The sequence below is a fragment of the Orcinus orca genome, chromosome 14 (assembly GCF_937001465.1).
Source record: "Orcinus orca chromosome 14, mOrcOrc1.1, whole genome shotgun sequence".
NCBI lineage: Eukaryota > Metazoa > Chordata > Mammalia > Artiodactyla > Delphinidae > Orcinus > Orcinus orca.
This window is the reverse complement of record NC_064572.1, coordinates 66279210-66297718: the sequence shown is the minus strand read 5'-3', so window position 1 is coordinate 66297718 and position 18509 is coordinate 66279210. Positions and strand designations below refer to the sequence as shown.

Sequence of the window (18509 nt, the reverse complement as noted above, 5' to 3'; positions counted from 1 at the left end):
AAGTGGTCAGGCAGAACAGACCCAATGAGGCCTATCCACCTAATCGAAGATACAGAGCATTTAGGGTAGACGGTGGACATGGTGGATCTTGCCCTGGCCTGCTGACCTCTGACACAGAAACTGGAAGAGCAAGAGAGCTTCAGCACAGGGGCAGGAGCTATTTAACATATGATGACCTGGCCCATCAGCAACAGTGGCCCAAGTTTCAGGCTGTGACCAATCAGATGAACAATGACTCCCTTTCTGGTCTTGGGGGGATGAGGGTGGGGAGGGAAAGGAGTCTTGGAAGGGGCTGGAGAAATGGGTGGGAAGTTGAGCAGAAGTTCCTTTCTTCTCGTGGGTATAGAAGGTGTTCCCATGAGGAGAGGGAAGAGCCTCCGTATCTACCTTAGACTTACTGTCTGTCTGTTCTTTGATAATGAAACCTCTGGAATCAGGCCTGCTTTGCCCTGGATTTCTGACACTTTAAAATGCCTCAACTCTAACTCAATACTGAGATGAAAACAGGGGTGAGGAGAAGGAAGTCGATCAAGACAGCCCCTTTCAAAACCACTTGTTTCAAATCACATAACATGAACAAAACCCTTCCTAACCAAATCAAAGGTCTAGCCCACCAGTCAGCTGTGGGAATGCTATGGGTACCAAGGGGGAATGAGGGGGGTGGGAGGAATTGGGAGATTGGGATTGACATAGATACACTATTGATACTATGTATAAAATAGATAACTAATGAGAACATACTGTATAGTACAGGGAACTCTACTTAACGCACTGCGGTGACCTAAATGGGAAGGAAATCCAAAACAGAGGGGATATATGTATATGTATAGCTGATTCATCTTGCTGTACAGTAGAAACTAACACAACATTGTAAAGTAACTATACTCCAATAAAAATTAATTTAAAAAAAGAAAGGAATGCACAAAAAAATAAGAGAATGCCATTTCAAAAAATAACATCCTACATCTCCAAAGGCAAGAAAGAAGGACAAGGGAAAAAGAGAGGTCCCCAAAACTAAAAAGTAAAATTGGCTTTATGCTACACATTGTGCTCTTTCATTACAAACCAAAGAATATTTGTTTGGAAACATACAGAGTTTCCCAATCCCCAGTCGAACATTTGGGAACGACTGAGATACAATACATGGAAGGCACTTTGATAATGTGCCCATCAGACACTAATGGTTGCTGTGGTGCTCTAAGATCATGAGTGAGGTGCCGCCCTCTCTAAGCGCTCACACTGAGGCTGACTAAGACAGACCAGGTGGATAGAGGTATATGGTGCCCCGCAGGCAGCCCACACGGATGTGTGTGCATCTCTGTTTCGGGCCAGCATTAGCAGCTTGTTTTCTGAACAACCCATCTCCAATTGCTCCTTCCATCCTCCCTGACATGGAAGAGCATGTGCAGGACAGCAGGAATCCTCTGGGATTCCTGGAAGAGGTGGCAGGGTAGCAGCAGCCACCAGTCCCAACACATTATATATTCTCTGGTGAGGACAGCAAGGCTCTCCAGGAGGTAATCCCCCTCTCACCTCATTCTTCTTCCCTTTGATTTTAGACCAGAACAAAAGCCTGCAGATGGGCTTCTAGTCAACAGCTTCAGCTTACACTGTGCCTTTCAGTCCCTCTGTCTCTCTAGGGAGGGAACATCTTCAACCACTTCAGCTCTGTTTGGGGAGCATGGTCACTTAGCTATCCTCGAACACAATGGGCAAGAATTGCGGTTGGTGTCCATCACACCACCAGCAGCTGGGACATGATGTTAGAATTCACCTTCCATATCTTAAGGCAGTGCATTAATAATTACTTTGGAATTTGGGAGAGAAAGTGGTCATGGAAATGGGATGCTTAGTGGCTTTATGGGGAGGCAACATAGAACAGTGGTGAGAGGCTCTGTTCTGGATTTCAGTGACAAAGGTTTCAAAGAGGAGGCAGGAAACCCTTCCTATAAAAGGCCAGACAGTAAGTCCTATGGACTTTGTGGGCCACACAGTCTCTGTCACAACTACTCAACTCTGCTGCTGCAACATAAAAGGAGTCATGTACAATAGATGAGTGGATAAGCGTGGCTGTGCACCAAGAAAGCTTGATTTGTGGACACTGAAATTTGAATTTCATATCATTTTTACATGTCACAAGATATTATTCTTTTGATTTTTTTCTAATCCCTTAAATATATAAATACTATCCTTACTGTGGGCCATATAAAAACAGGCGGTGAGCCAGATATGGCCCACTGCAGGCCATAGCTTACTAAACCCTGGTTTATAATTGTAGCTCTGAAATTTCTTAGCCATAAAATCTTGGGCAAGTTTTGTTTCCAAGCCTCAGTTTCCTCCTCTGTAAAATGGAAACAATAACAGCCTCAACCTCAACTGGGTTTCCTATGGATACAATGAAAGCAAAATGTTTTAGCACAGAGTTGCTGCGCGTGCTCGCAGCAGGCAGTAATTGTGAACTGTTACTGTCATTTTCCTCCACTCTTCAAAACTCTCCGCAGCTTCTGCCAAATGCATCCAGGCTACTATCAAACAGGATCAAGGATCCTCATGCCTCTATTAACAAAGAAACATTCTAGACTTTTCATACTAACATCAGTAGCCTTCAAGAGTTTATGGGGTCCTAAAACATGCCTCAAACCCTGGGTGCACTCATTTGTCAGTTTCCTCCCAGATCTCAGTCCTTGGAATTCAAGAGCTGAGGACCGAAGTGTCAGGTTAGTATGCTCCAACCCAGAAATACAGTCATCCCTCGGTATCCATGGGAGGTTGGTTCCAGGACCCCACACAGATACCAAAATCCACGGATGCTCAATTCCCTTATATAAAATGCCACAGTATTTGCACCTAACCTACACACATCCTCCCATATACTTTAGTCTCTAGATTACTTATAACACCTAATACAATGTGAATGCTACATAAATAGTTGCCAGCATGTGGCAAATTCAACTTTTGCTTTTTGGAACTTTCTGGAATTTTTAAAAATATTTTTGATCTGCAGTCGGTTGAATCCATGGATATGGAACCCACAAATATGGAGGAGGAGCTATAACAATATTTCTTGAGCACTGGCCAATTCTCATGCCCCCTGGCATCTGCTAAGTGCTCTATGCAGTTCTTTCCCTTCATCTTCACAACAACAAAAGGATGCTGACAAGATGATGAGCTCCAAGTTTCAGAGAAGGAGACCAAAGTATAAGAAGATTAGATAACTAGGCAAGGCCATGCATGTAGTAACCAAGAGTCGTGGGGTTCCTTCCTGAACCATGGCTCTTGCTTTGGAGCTAAGAAAGGGGCCTCAGTGCTTCTCTGTCTGAACCAGTATCCTGAATGCCTAGGCATTTTGTTATAATGCTGGTTATGATTTATTAAGGCCCGGGGAGGTCCTGAGATTCTGCATTTTTAAAAGCTGTCAGGTGATGTCAATGCCACTGGTCCTAGGACCACGCTTAGAGTGACAAGGCTCTAGATGCAGTGAGAAATGAGACCTTTCCCCATTAATGACCAATGTGGTCTGCAGATGAATCAAATCAGTGACCTAGTTTTCCATGGAGCCAGACTGCCACAGTTAGACTCAAAACTCCACCAAATGCCAGATGTATGGCCTTGGGGACAAGTCTCTAAACTTTTCTGTGCCTCATGTTTCCTGCCTGTGAAGGGAAAGATAATAGCTCTTATCTCATTGGGGTGCGACAATGATTAAATGACATAATACATACACAAAGCATTTAGAACAAGGTCTAACCCTTTGTAAACATTCAATAAATGTAAGACAATCAGAAGATCAAGAAAAATGAAGATCCTACCAAAGGATTATCTAAAAATGTGCTCTATGAGGTTTGCTCTCCCTGCACAGCTAATAATTTGCACAGATCCATCCAAACCCTCTTATCATTCAAGCCATTTTACAGTTAAGTAAACCAACTTGCATCCAGTCATAAAATTAAATTAGAAGAGAAAGTTCACCTTGAAAGGGCAGGACCCAGATGCCAAGAAGCAGCAGCTTTCCATACTACTCAGCCATAAAAAGAAATGAAATTGAGTTATTTGTAGTGAGGCGGAAGGACCTACAGTCTGTCATACAGAGTGAAGTAAGTAAGAAAGAGAAAGACAAATACCGTATGCTAACACATATATATGGAATCTAAAAAAAAAAAAAAAAAGGTTCTGAAGAACCTAGGGGCAGGACAGGAATAAAGACACAGACATAGAGAATGGACTTGAGGACATGGGGCGGCGGGGAGGGAAAGCTGGGACAAAGTGAGAGAGTGGCATTGACACATATACACTACCAAATGTAAAATAGGTAACTAGTGGGAAGCAGCCGCATAGCACAGGGAGATCAGCTCCGTGTGGGATAGGGAGGGTGGGAGGGAGACACAAGAGGGAGGGGACATGGGGATATATGTATACATATAGCTGATTCACTTTGTTATATAGCAGAAACTAACACAACATTGTAAACCACAGTAAATTCCAGGCTCCTGCAAAGTTAGAAGTTAATAACACAAATGCAGAGGCAACAGGAACAATAATTCCCATAACCTCTCAGAGCTCAAAGACAGAGCTCAAATGACTGTGGGACACATCACTTATTGAAGGACCACCGTTCTTGCAACATTTAATCAGTCACTAAATAAATATTTGCGAGGGATGAAATAATCATTGCGATAGACATGGGAACTGCCTTTGTGAAGCTTATGGTCTAGCAGGAAAGTCACTAAGCACACAATTGCAAGTATTTCATTAATTACAAGTGTGACAGTGGTAGGAAAGCAAAGTCAAGGTATGGGAACGTGTACCAAGAAACCTAACCTAGAGACCTAAGAGGGACCCCTGAGGAGCGAGCATTTAGTCTCAGGTCTAAAGGGTGAACAGGAGTTGCCCAGGCAAAGAGCCTGTCCATCTTTACTGAGCACTTATTATATGCCTGGTTCTGTATCAGGCATTGGGGTTAGAAGGATTAATTAACAAGTGCCTTTCCTCAAAGAACTCACAGTCTATTGGGGGCAAATAAACTTCCATTACATCTGCTGCTGGGAAATGATAGGGGCTCTTCAGCACCATGTAACAGATTAAACAATCATTTTAAAAATGTTCTGATACTAAGAATTCCACCAAAAATCTTCCTAATTGCAAAATGTTCTGTTGTGAGTTTAGAGAACTTCTCTAATAATTTAATAAAACAGATGAAATTGAGAAACTGTCAAACCCCGTGGAGCACCCGGTGTTTCACCAAGATACCAAGGCTTGCTTGTCAGCAGATGCGCAAGCTCTGGAAGAAAACTCACAGCAGACCCAGGGCAGCCCAACCATCCAAAAGAAAGGTGAAATGAGAAACTGGACAAAGGGGAGTGGAGCAGGACATTAAACTTTGGTGACCTGGAAAAACATGCTTTTTGGTTAATAATATTAACAATCATCACCATAATGTTAATGATAACTAAACACTCTGATCAACCTGTATGTGCACTTCCACTCAATTCTGTGGGTGGGTACTTATTGTCCCAGTTTATGGATGAGAAAACTACGGATTAGAATAAACAAGAAATTTCTGTTTATGGCATTATGGCATACTAAATAACCTGAAAACTAAAGTCCACAAAGCATTAGACTTGCTCAACAAAACAACACATCCTTTTAATCACAAAATGGAGTTTGCAAGTAGTTTGATCCTCAAATGTCAAAATCAAAGGGTGAACTGCATATTAGAGCAGTAAATAGAAACTGCAGCGCTCCCTTGGGGGCTGTGACTGGGACAAATGGCTGGACTCGCTGAACAAGGGGCTTGGAGTTTAACGGCCATAAGAGGATAAAAGATGAGGTAGTGAGCCTGCATGAAGTGGGTAGATAGTACTGAGACTCCTCCACATAAAGTTAGGAACTTAAAAGAGTTACAGCCTCAGTGTAAAGAGACAACAAAGAGAAATTCACCCACTGGGACAGGAAGACCACAAGGAAATCCAACTCTCTCTCCTGGGTTCTGCATGGGGAAAAAAATGCCTACCCTGAGAATTTGTATCCATGGGTCTTCTATCATAAGAGTTTAGAGTTCTAATATACATCAACCAGGTAGTCTAGAAAGCCCCAAAATGAGAATTTAACATAAAAAATTATCCTAAGCAAGTGATATCTCTTACAGCATCCGACAGAAACAAATGAAAGGACATACCCTTAACCTGGACCATTTCCAAGTTCCATAAATAAAGCCTTTCTGAAAATGAGTTCGTAATCCAAAATCCAACACAAACGGAAAAAGTCCACCATGAATGAAAGTCAGCAGTCACAGTAAACAATAGGAAAGACCTCCAAGACCTTCAAATAATAGAACAATCAGATAAAGACTCTAAAATAAATGTTTCAATTAATTGAAGACATAAAGAAAGGAATAAAAACATAAAAGATCAAGACACTATCAACAAAGACCAGTCATATGTGAAAAAGAAAATAAAAATTAAATTATTGAAAATAAAATCTCGATGGATTGGCTATTAGCAGATAAGCACACCTCAAGAGAGACTTAGTGAACAAGAAGATAAAGCTGAGAAAATGTAACACAATAAATAAAGAGAAGAAAAATATCAAAGAGGTCAGTAGATAAGAAAAAAAGAATGGGACAAAGTCCAACATACATCTAATAAGAGTTCCAGAAGGAGTGAAAATAGAAAGATAAAGGAGAGATTATTCAAAGACACAGTGTTAAAAAAAGAGACAAAAGGCCCAAAATGCAGTCACTTGTGTTAAGCCCACATCAACAAACTGAGACTTAATGCCTAACCCAATTGCAATTTCAGCCTTTCCTAGAAATGTAATCTCAACTGGTCAGTTTGAAATTACCCAGTCAGCACTGGTCATTCCTGGTCAGTGAGGAAATCTGCCTGACAGACCCCTGCTGTACCCCAAAGGAAGGTGACCTTGCCTGAGACAACTCACTCTTTGCTAGTAACTTCCTTGTCCTGCCTCCTTCTGCCTATAAAAGTTTTCCATTTTGTACAGCTCTTTAGAGTTCCTTTCTAATTGCTAGATGGAATGTTGCCCAATTCATGAATTGTTGGAAAAATTCAATAATATCTTTAAAATTTACTCAGTTGAATTTTATTTTTTAACAACAGGAATCCTCAGATTCAGGAAACACAATGAGTCCTAAGCATAGTAATTAAAACTAAATTCATACCAAATGCATTGTGCTGAAATTCCAGAACATGAAGGACAAAGAGAAACTCTAACAATCAAACAAAGAAAGGGCAGGATACTTAAAAAGGAGCAATAATAATTAGACTGACAGCAGACTCCTCAATAGCATCATTAAAAGCTAACACAGAGGACTAACATCTTCAAAGTACAAGTAGAAAACAGGGTTTCAACTTAACCATTTACAAGTAAGGCCAAAATAAATACATTTTCAGACAAGCAAAAGAGAGTGTTAGTCATTGAAAAATTTGTCATTTTAAGAACTATGAAAGGATGCACTTCAAGAAGAAGGAGATGGAACCTAGAGGTAAGAAACTGGAGAGGTGAAGAAACAGAAAACAAAGGAACTGGTAAATATTCTGGTGAATCTGAATAAATAATTCATAGACTCTATAAAATACTGATGATGATGACTAATACTGGGAAGACTGTAGGAGGTAACTGGAGTTAAAACATTCCAAGTCCCTGCACTGTTTGCAAGAAGGATAAGGATATTGATCAACTTTACATTTGTTTAGACTTGATGTCAACTATGCATGTTAAATTTTTAAGGAAATCAGAGAGAGACAGAATTACACTGAGCGCTGGTACTATTCAGCAAAAATAAATAAATACACCAGGAAAAGGAGAATAGGGAGTAATGAGGAGAGAGAAGTGAGTGGTGGAGGGAAAAAGAGGGAATAAAGAAAACTCAGTCCAAGAGAAAGCAGGAACACACTATTTTTGAGCATTAAAAAAAATATATCAGGGTAAATAGAAAATAAGAAGTAGAAATAACCCTAAAATTATCAATAAATATAAATAGACTAAACACACAAGTCAAAAAACAAAGATATCAGATTAGGTTTTTTTTTTATTACAAGAGACTCATTGAAATATAAGGACACCAAAAGTTTAAAAGTACAGAAAAATGATGCCAAAAAAACTGGTAAAGCTATATTAATATCACACAATTTTATAAGTAAAAGCATTAAGGATTAAGGAGGGTTCTTTCATAATATTAAAGGAACAATTCAACAGGAAGAAGTGTTAACTATAACCTTTTACTCACCTTGTGAACATAATCTAAAATGTACTTAAGGCCAAAAACTACAAGGAAAAATAGACAAATCTCCAAACTTTTTTTCTGTAATTAGGTAGACAAAAAAATTAGGAAAGGTATAGATTTGGACAATGCAATTAACAAGGTTGGTCTGACGAACATCATATAGACTCCTGAATCTTGAACATTTGGAGAATACATATCTTTTTCAAGCACCTAGGCATTGGTTATAAAAACTGACTATCAGCAGAAGCAAGAAGAACTACAATTCTGCAGCCTGTGGAACAAAAACCACATTCACAGAAAGACAGACAAGATGAAAAGGCAGAGGGCTATGTACCAGATGAAGGAACAAGATAAAACCCCAGAAAAACAACTAAATGAAGTGGAGATAGGCAACCTTCCAGAAAAAGAATTCAGAATAATGATAGTGAAGATGATCCAGGACCTCGAAAAATGAATGGAGGCAAAGATCGAGAAGATGCAAGAAATGTTTAACAAAGATCTAGAAGAATTAAAGAACAAACAAACGGAGATGAACAACACAATAACTGAAATGAAAAATACACTAGAAGGAATCAATAGCAGAATAACTAAGGCAGAAGAACGGATAAGTGACCCAGAAGACAGAATGGTGGAATTCACTGCTGCGGAACAGAATAAAGAAAAAAGAATGAAAAGAAATGAAGACAGCCTAAGAGACCTCTGGGACAACATTAAACACAACAACATTCACATGATACAGGTCCCAGAATGAGAAGAGAGAGAGAAAGGACCGGAGAAAATATTTGAAGAGATTATAGTCAAAAACTTCCCTAACATGGGAAAGGAAATAGCCACCCAAGTCCAGGAAGCTCAGAGAGTCCCATACAGGATAAACCCAAGGAGAAACACGCCAAGACACATAGTAATCAAATTGGCAAAAATTAAAGACAAAGAAAAATTATGGAAAGCAGCAAGGGAAAAATGAAAAATAACATACAAGGGAACTCCCATAAGGTTAACAGCTGATTTCTCAGCAGAAACTCTACAAGCCAGAAGGGAGTGGCATGATATACTTAAAGTGATGAAAGGGAAGAACCTACAACCAAGATTACTCTACCCGGCAAGGATTTCATTCAGATTCGATGGAGAAATCAAAAGCTTTACAGACAAGCAAAAGCTAAGAGAATTCAGCACCACCAAACCAGCTCTACAACAAATGCTAAAGGAACTTCTCTAAGTGGGAAACACAAGAGAAGAAAAGGACCTACAAAAACAAACCCAAAACAATTAAGAAAATGGTCATAGGAGCATACATATAGATAATTACCTTAAATGTGAATGAATTAAATGCTCCAACCAAAAGACACAGGCTTGCTGAATGGATATAAAAACAAGACCCATATATATGCTGTCTACAAGAGACCCACTTCAGACCTAGGGACACATTCAGACTGAAAGTGAGGGGATGGAAAAAGATATTCCATGCAAATGTAAGTCAAAAGATACCTGGAGTAGCAATACTCATATCAGATAAAATAGACTTTAAAATAAAGAATGTTACAAGAGACAAGGAAGGACACTACATAATGATCAAGGGATCAATCCAAGAAGAAGATATAACAATTATAAATATATATGCACCCAACATAGGAGCACCTCAATACATAAGGCAACTGCTAACAGCTATAAAAGAGGAAATCCACAGTAACACAATAATACTGGGGGACCTTAACACCTCACTTACACCAATGGACAGATCATCCAAACAGAAAATTAATAAAGAAACACAAGCTTTAAATGACACAACAGACCAGATACAGTTTACTGATATTTATAGGACATTCCATCCAAAAACAGCAGATTACACTTTCTTCTCAAGTGCGCATGGAACATTCTCCAGGATAAGTCATATCTTGGGTCACAAATCAAGCCTCAGTAAATTTAAGAAAACTGAAATCATATCAAGCATCTTTTCTGACCACAGTGCTATGAGATTAGAAATCAATTACAGGGAAAAAAACGTAAAAAACACTAACACATGGAAGCTAAACAATATATTACTAAATAACCAAGAGATCACTGAAGAAATCAAAGAGGAAATCAAAAAATACCTAGAGACAAATGACAATGAAAACGCCACGATCCAAAACCTATGGGATGCAGCAAAAGCAGTTCTAAGAGGGAAGTTTAGAGCTATACAAGCCTACCTCAGGAAACAAGAAAAATCTCCAACAATCTAACCTTAAACCTAAAGGAACTAGAGAAAGAAGAACAAACAAAATCCAAAGTTAGCAGAAGGAAAGAAATCATAAATATCAGAGCAGAAATAAATGAAATAGAAACAAAGAAAACAATAGCAAAGATCAATAAAACTAAAAGCTGGTTAAAAAATAAATAAATAAAACTGACTATTTAGCTGGTCACAAAACAAGTCTCAATGAATTCCAAAGAATCACTATAATACAGATCACAATGCAAAAAGTGAGGAATCAATAACTAAAAGATAACTTAAATACCTATATTTTTAGAAATTTAAATTTGTACTTTTAATTATCATAGGAGAAACAGTGGATATTTTTTAAGACTTACTCTCAAAATAGAAATAATTTTGAAAATAGAAAATATTTAGGACTAGATGAAAATGAAAATACCACATTTCAAAACCTGCGGGAAGAAATGAAAGTTTTTCAAGGACATTTTGTACCTGTAAATGCTTAGTTATATTAGAAAAGCAGGCTGAACATTAATGAGCTGAGCACCAACCTTAACCAGGTAGAAAAAGAACAGAATGAACCCAATGTATGGTTAATATTATGGGCTTTGGAATTAGAAATATAAGAATAATTGGTCATTTATTTGCTAAGCATAATGCTAAGCTCTTTCAATCCTCCTTTCAACATGCCTTTTATTTTTAACATTTTGCCAATTTTATTTCATCCATCCTCCATCTCCATAACCATGTGTCTCCGATCCCTTCCCCCTTTCTTCATTTCTTTGCTGGAAAATTCTAAAATAAACCCCAGACTATGTATCATTTCATCTGTAAATACTTCAATGCATCTCTCTTATAAAAAGGCTTTTTTTTTCTTTTTACAAAACATAACCATAACACTCCTACTACACCTTATATAATCAACACTAATTTCTTAATTTCATCCAACACACATCCCATGTTCAGATTTCATTGACTGTAGAGAAAATAATGAACAGAGATACAGACCTTCCATGAGGCCAGCCACACGGAGGGCCCAGGCAAAAGAGGGAACTACTGTTGTTGGTACATGATAAACGGTGACCGAGGACATTGAGGTGTCATGCTTTCCCCGTGTGGGGATTGAATGAGAGTGATGAAACCTGAGACTATGACTGAGGGCAGCTAAAATGAAGGGGGATAAATGAATTCTTTTGGCCCAATTACATGCTAGTTTCTGTGCTGGCTGTAGAGTGAAGCCATGCTCTTCCTTTCACTGAATTACTCAGTTTCGTAGGGAGCTACTGAAGTTAAATGGTTACACTACTGGGAACAAGTAGCCTTATATTCTAGAATTCTCTACCAAGTGCTGGTTAATTTTATTACCGGGGAGAATCACAGGCTTTCCCCACACTGGAGTGCCCTCAGAAATCAGGGATATTGGCCAGGAGCAAAGTATAGGAGCTCTCTCCCCACATCTGGGGAGTTAGGACCCAGGCAGCCCAGGAGCATCTGTGTGAGTGCACGAAATAGGACAAGGTATCATGTCAAAGATGGAGATCCTGAGCCATTAGTCTTGCACACGCTTAATGTCCCAACAACATCCCTTTTCATAGGTTCTATATTGTCCCATAATACAGATCAAGAACCTCAGGTGCAGAGAAGTTAACCTCACACAGCTACAGATTGGCAGAGGCAGGATTCCAACCCAGGCCACCTAACACCAGAGCTTATATTCTGTATCGACACCAAACTCCTGAGGTTCATCATCCTCATCCGCTGATTGGGGATGACAACCCCCAACCCCAGAACTGTGAAGAGGAATTGAGACAAGGAGATAAAGCCACCAGCACAGTATCTGGCACGATGATGATAATGGTGATGAAGGAAATGATGGTGGTGACAACTGGCACTTGCAAAGATACAGGCCCACAAGGCTGTTACCATTGTTAATTGCTCCAGAATAACTTACTGCATAAAATCCTCAAAAAGATACCTTTCCTTCCATTTCACTCTCACAAACCTTCAAGAGGACATTTGCGCTCTATGTGAAAGCTAGTTTTCAAAGTCAAAATCATGGCATTTCACATTATATGAAGATATGAAGAAAAGTATTTAAAAGAATCTAACAAATAAAACTGCAGAGCAGCGGGGAGCTCACATTACCCAATGCAGTAACTGTAGCCTAGAACTTAATTTTCTAGAATTCTTGAAATATCAGTGATGGCAGCATAAAAGACCAATTAATCAGATTGTTTGTTCTCTGTGTGTGAGTCCCTGTTGCCATCTACAGTTAAAAATGGGGCATGCAACACTGCCAAATAACTAATTCTGAAAACACTGTCCTGGAGATGATGGTGCTAAGAAAATATACTTGTTCGATGAGTACAGACAATGGAAATGCTACCTGAAGGAGCAGCTCTTTTTCAACCACCTCTTCTGTCTTGCTGATGAGACGCTTCTGCAGGGTATGAATTTTCTGTATCAGCTCAAAGGTACTGGGGTCACTGGCCTACTCGAGGGGAGCAAAATAAAGCAGCTGAAATTATCAGTTTCAAAGCACTGAGGTCCCTATGTGTAAAATAATTATTGTTCTGTTAAAATCTATTGCAAAGATGTAGACCCAATACAGAAAGAATTAGAACCAAAAAAATAAAAATAAATAGTACAACAGATGAGACAGTCATCAAAACAGACTGATGTTTGGCTCTAGTTAGCCAATAAATGGAAAGTGAGTATGTTTATTCCACCAGGGGAAATAATAACAACAGCGGCAATAATGGTAGCTCCTGGGCCAGATACCTGGTTCTCTGCCACCATCTGGACACTATGCTAAGTGTTTTTCATACATTATCAAATTTTAGTCACATGACAGCCCTACTAGACAGTATTATCTTCCCCTTTTACAGATAAGGCAACTGAGGCTCAGAGGAGGTCATTTACCCACACCGATAAAGGTCAGAGCTGGATTCAAGCCCAGATATGCCTGGCTCCAAAGCCTGGGCTTCTTAATTACTATGCTCTGAGGTTTTCCCTACCATCATTTCTGTTTCCATAGGAATGAGACAGGGTTCCCTAATTCATTCGTTTTCAGGATTCTCCTTTCATAATTGTCAACAAGAAGATTCATTACAGCCTATGATGGGGAAAGTTTCTAGGATGTGGACATCTGCTAATAATTGGCAGCAGAACAGGACCATGGCATTTAGCTCTCAAACGGCATTATCAATCTGTAAGGCTCTGATGGGCCTTCAATAGCTATCTGTGTACAATTCAAACAAGATCTACAGTTATATATTGATAATTTGTCCTCTAGACGTTGAACCAAAGCTTTACTTTCAACTGTACTGACATTCTGAATTAATCTAGCAGCTAAATATTTTCAACTACCTCCCAGAGTCTCTTTTCTAATTTTTTTAATAGACATTGACATGGAATTGGAAACTTTAAAGATCTGCTTGAAAACACATGGAATAAACTAATGTGACAGTAAATGAATTTAAAATTTTCAGCTCCTTAGAAAAAGTATAGATACATGTATATGTATAACTGAATCACTTTGCTGTACACCTGAAACTAACACAACATTGTTAATCAACTGTACTCCAATTTAAAAAAAAAGTGGAACAATCAAAGCTACCACAAAAATAAATTAATTAAATTAAATTAAATTTTCAGCTCCACTTCCCCAAGCACATCCATGTTATTGTTATTTAGTAAGCTACTCCACTCTTGGCATCTGAAGAGGAATAAATGAGGGTCCAAAAGAGGTGGGGGGAGATATTCCATTGACTATGACTTTGCTTAAGAAATACTAGGCAGTGCCAACCGATATCCATATTTTGGAAGTAGATTTGGCACACATTCACTTGGCAAGACTGGATGTCGTTAAAACTCAGGCCTCATGTTTACATAACAATTTATAATGCATTATCCTTAATGCTTTCTTCATTTAAAGGAAAAAGTGAAAATAGAAAACAAAAACCTACTTGGCTGTTTTTCCCCCTTGCCCTGCTCTTTCTTATATCACATACTTCTATTCTCCCAACACCCTAATTGTTCACTTAGTCAAAGCCCCTTCTGGCACCCACATTGCTGGGTACAACTAAACGAGATGGGCATCTTTTTCTTAAATAAGCAGAGCTTGTCTGTTACTGTTATCTGCCGGTGGAAATGTCTATCAGGAGGTCATAAAATAAAATATGAGGTTTATTATCCATCACCTACCAATGGGACTTTGGCTGTGTTCCCAGATCCTAAAAGAAGGAGTTTGACTAACACAATGCTAGTTCTTTGAAAAGAGGGCAAGTTCACAAAAGCCCTATTTTCTTTGGGAAATAAAAGGGTGCAAAGGCCAACTGAAAGATGGCGAAGACGCTGGTAGCCAGCGCAGCTGAAGTCAATTAACCATCCAAGACAAACCCGTAGCCGCAAAATAGCTGGTTGACCAAACACTGCTTAAATAACAACAAAAAATAATAATAATCAATGTCAATTGGTGAGGCCAGTTCACAGCTTTCACTGGGTCTTCTTTAGGCAGAAAGGATTTTGTCCAAGACTTTTAAAAACAAAACCCAAATCTGGAACAATCCAATTTACATTTGATCTAGCCTTGGATTTTAGGTGACAATGGCATAGTATGAAATAAAAACATGCTTCTTATTGTGCTTTAGGTAAGAAGACAAGCAGGTTAGAAGGAGGTTTGGGGGTGGGAGGAAGGTTCCCCCGAATGTTACCTCGAGCTTTCTCCATCTGTGCACATTCATGGGGTTCTCCAGTTCCTCCTCCAGGGCTCGGCATCTTGTCCTCTCCTTCAGGAATTCCCTTTGCGTGTGAAAAAGCTCCTGCCTGAATAAGACAAACTTTCTTTTGCAAAGAAGTTCTCCACCCATTTGAATATCCTTTACATGCCCACTCCATCTTATACAAAAAGCTGGGATCAGAGAGACTTCAGGACCACTGAGACTAGCCTCCTAATCTGCGCAAGACACAGATGATATCAATTCTTGCAGAGTGCAAACTTCAGCTTTAGCTTTACAAAAAAAGTACCAGAGCTTCAGAATTATGATTCTGGATACCCAAGGAATTTTAGAAGTATATGGAAAGAAGAGGGAGGAGGTAAATTATGAGGATTTCAATATATTGTTCAATGTGTCTAAACGTCTCCTACAGTAGCAGAAAACAAGCCACATTCCACCATGAGGTATGGCATCTGAATGCAAGAGACTGAGGCTCAGGTGAGAACCTGACATCAATTAGGGCAGCGCATCACCACCCTGATGGCATACTGGAATCACCTGGGGAACTTTAACAACATACCTTTGCCTGGACCCAACCCCCAAAGGGATTCTGCTTTAATTGGTCTAGCATGCAGCTTGGGTTTCATAGATTTTTTAAGTCCTGCTGGTAATTCTAATGTGTAGCCAGCATTGAAAAACACCAAATTAGAAGTGATCTTTTCTCTCATGTTCCGCAACTACACAGATGGCTGAAAAAGTCCCGAAGAACTAGCTCTGGCTCAAACATACTTCTAAAATCTGTAGGAATCTCTAGTTAATAGGTAACGTGCTACAGCCATCCACAGTATCCAGTGAGCTGGCTGCCACCCGATTGAAAGAGAAGCTCTGCTGGGAGGTGGAGAAGAGGCAAGCACTCGTGTTGACACGGGCAAGAGGATATTATTATCTGTCCTCATCTGCTGCGTGTGCGCAGATTACTAATACTAAGCCATCTCTTTTACTTAATTGCTTCATTTAAACCAATAATACAACTTCCCCTCATTAGCAAGACAAACCATTAGAATTAACTGCATAATGTTCACTCAACAGGGAGCTCAAGCTGCTTAGAATTAAAACCATATTTTTAACACTACGATTTTCTAGAGTGTCATCAGTAGCGAAGGGCAAGTTAGCTACTATTATTGATGGCTTCTTTTGTACCAGACTCTGTGCTAGGCATATTACGTTCCTTTTCGTGTTTAATTTTAACTGCAAGCCTTAAGTTCAGATAAGTGATTTGCCCAAGGTCACACAGCTTGTAGGTGACAAGTCTGAGATTGGAATTCATGCCTGCTTGCCTCCAATATTTTTATTGTCTTCCCATTATAAAGAAAGGTAAAATCTATTATCAACAAACCAGCAATGTTGACTGAGAATGGGTAGAATTTGGTCCTTTGCATATATAATAAAAATAACACATGGCTGGCAAGTTTAGTGATGGTCCTGGAGATCATTCAATAGCTACTTAGAATGAACCCATTTGTCTCCAAAATGTCAATGGTAGCATCTCTGGATAGTAACTTATGAGAGATTTTCTAATCGCATCTTCATAAATTTTCTGCATGCCCCATGTTTTCTACAATGTATCTGTACTACTTTCATTGTCTGAAATATGAGCAACTCTTTAAAAGAAAAAATAGAGTATTGATCTATCCAAGATGGCGGCAACTTCCCTTGCTCTTCCTGAACATATTCACTGCATTTAAATACCAAAACTATCTAATTCAATTAATTTAAGAAGTAGATCCAAACTGTGTCCTTGTCCCAAGGTGGGCAAGGATACTGTTCATCTACAAGTCTGTGGAGAATAAGATAGCTACTGTGAAAACACCAGACCTATTATGTGGTTTCCTGCAATTGCCTATATGGAATATGGTGATGTTTTCCCAAAGGGAAAGTATATCTTGTATACTGTAAGATTTAAAGCAAAGGGAAGGCACACTAAGCTCAAATGAAAGCCGCAGAAGATAAATCAAGAGTGAGATGTAAAATCTGGCCGCCTTCTAAGGAAACACAGTTTTCAAACAGTGTAAAATTAAATTTTTCCCCTCTTTTCATTCTGCATGTAATTCCAAGAAAAAGACGTGCAGACGTTACCAGGATTCAATTTAAATATTGATGCTCCATTTCTTGCATACTGCCTTATTAAAGAAATGCTAAAAATCTCACTGGGGGAATTTTTTTCTGAGTTGTAACTAATTTGTGGTTATGATTTGACTTGAAATTTCTTTTTCTAAATCCAGAATAAAGTTTTCAAAAAATCCTTTTGCACTTGCTTATGTTCCCCTGAAAGGAAACCAGTTCATTTTTTGTGACATAGAATGGGCACGATATAGATTCTGGATTATGGAAAAGTTGTTCTCATTATCTGCTAATCATTTCAACATAAAAAAAATTATTTTATGCAACTTGATAAAGACCTTCAATGACCAACAGGAGGAACACAAGGTCATTTCAGGAGCTCCCCACAGAGTGCTGTGTGCTCAGCTCCCAGGGGGTCTTCTATTACCTGAGTTCATCAACATTAGCCACACTCCTGGCAAGAATCCCCTTTTCCCAGCGAAGCTTCTTGATCTCAAGTTTGAGGATTCTCATGTCCTCCAACCTCTGGTTGTACTGGCTCTCGCCTTTATTCAGCACGGACTGCTGGATCTTGATCTTCTCGTAGAGCAAAGCCAACTCATCATTGCGCCGGACTAGCTGTGACCCAAGGATATCTCTCTCACTGATGACCTAGAAAGGTAGGGAAGGGCACGGCCACCAGGGGACAAAAAGTCCCACGTTTCATCATGGCAGCAGCATTCAGTCTGTCAATGAACACCCATCCAATGGCCACATGTGCTAGCACCCAGTGGGTGAGGCCCTGGAAATAGTCTGCTAGGCAACCAACACTGGACTCCTCCCATGACAGTTGGTAGCCTTGTCGGAAAGAGTACAACAAATAATCCATAATGATAATAATACAATAATCCTTGGCCCATGCCTGTTTGCTTGGTTGGTTTTCTCCAACACATTATAAATGTTTAAATTTGAAGGCCTTTAGGGCTAACTCTTGCCAAGTTCTACTATTCCTTACTGTCTTGCATTAGCCAATGTCTCTTTTTCTTAACCTGCCGATCTCTGAAAGCATTTAAGTTTCTAACCTCCAAATTATGTAATTATTCATTGTAATTATACACGGGCAATTATATTATGCTGGAATGTAAGCTCCCTGAGGACAGGGACCTTATTTTCTTGTTGGTCAGTGTATTCCCCAGAGCCTAGAGGAGTGGCTGACACATAGTAAGTGCTCATAAACAGGAGCTGAATAAATGAATGA

General features: G+C 39.3%; 1 protein-coding gene across 1 annotated transcript in view; it reads right to left on the bottom strand.

The window, feature by feature from the left end:
- CFAP58 (cilia and flagella associated protein 58) overlaps positions 1–18509 on the bottom strand; it is a 116789-nt gene that overhangs the window by 54865 nt on the left and 43415 nt on the right. The window contains exons 13-15 of the mRNA XM_049696823.1: positions 17700–17923; positions 15149–15260; positions 12820–12924 (exon numbers count right to left, since the gene is read on the bottom strand). Coding sequence (XP_049552780.1) covers positions 12820–12924; positions 15149–15260; positions 17700–17923 — 441 coding nt within the window. The remainder of the gene's footprint in view (positions 1–12819; positions 12925–15148; positions 15261–17699; positions 17924–18509) is intronic.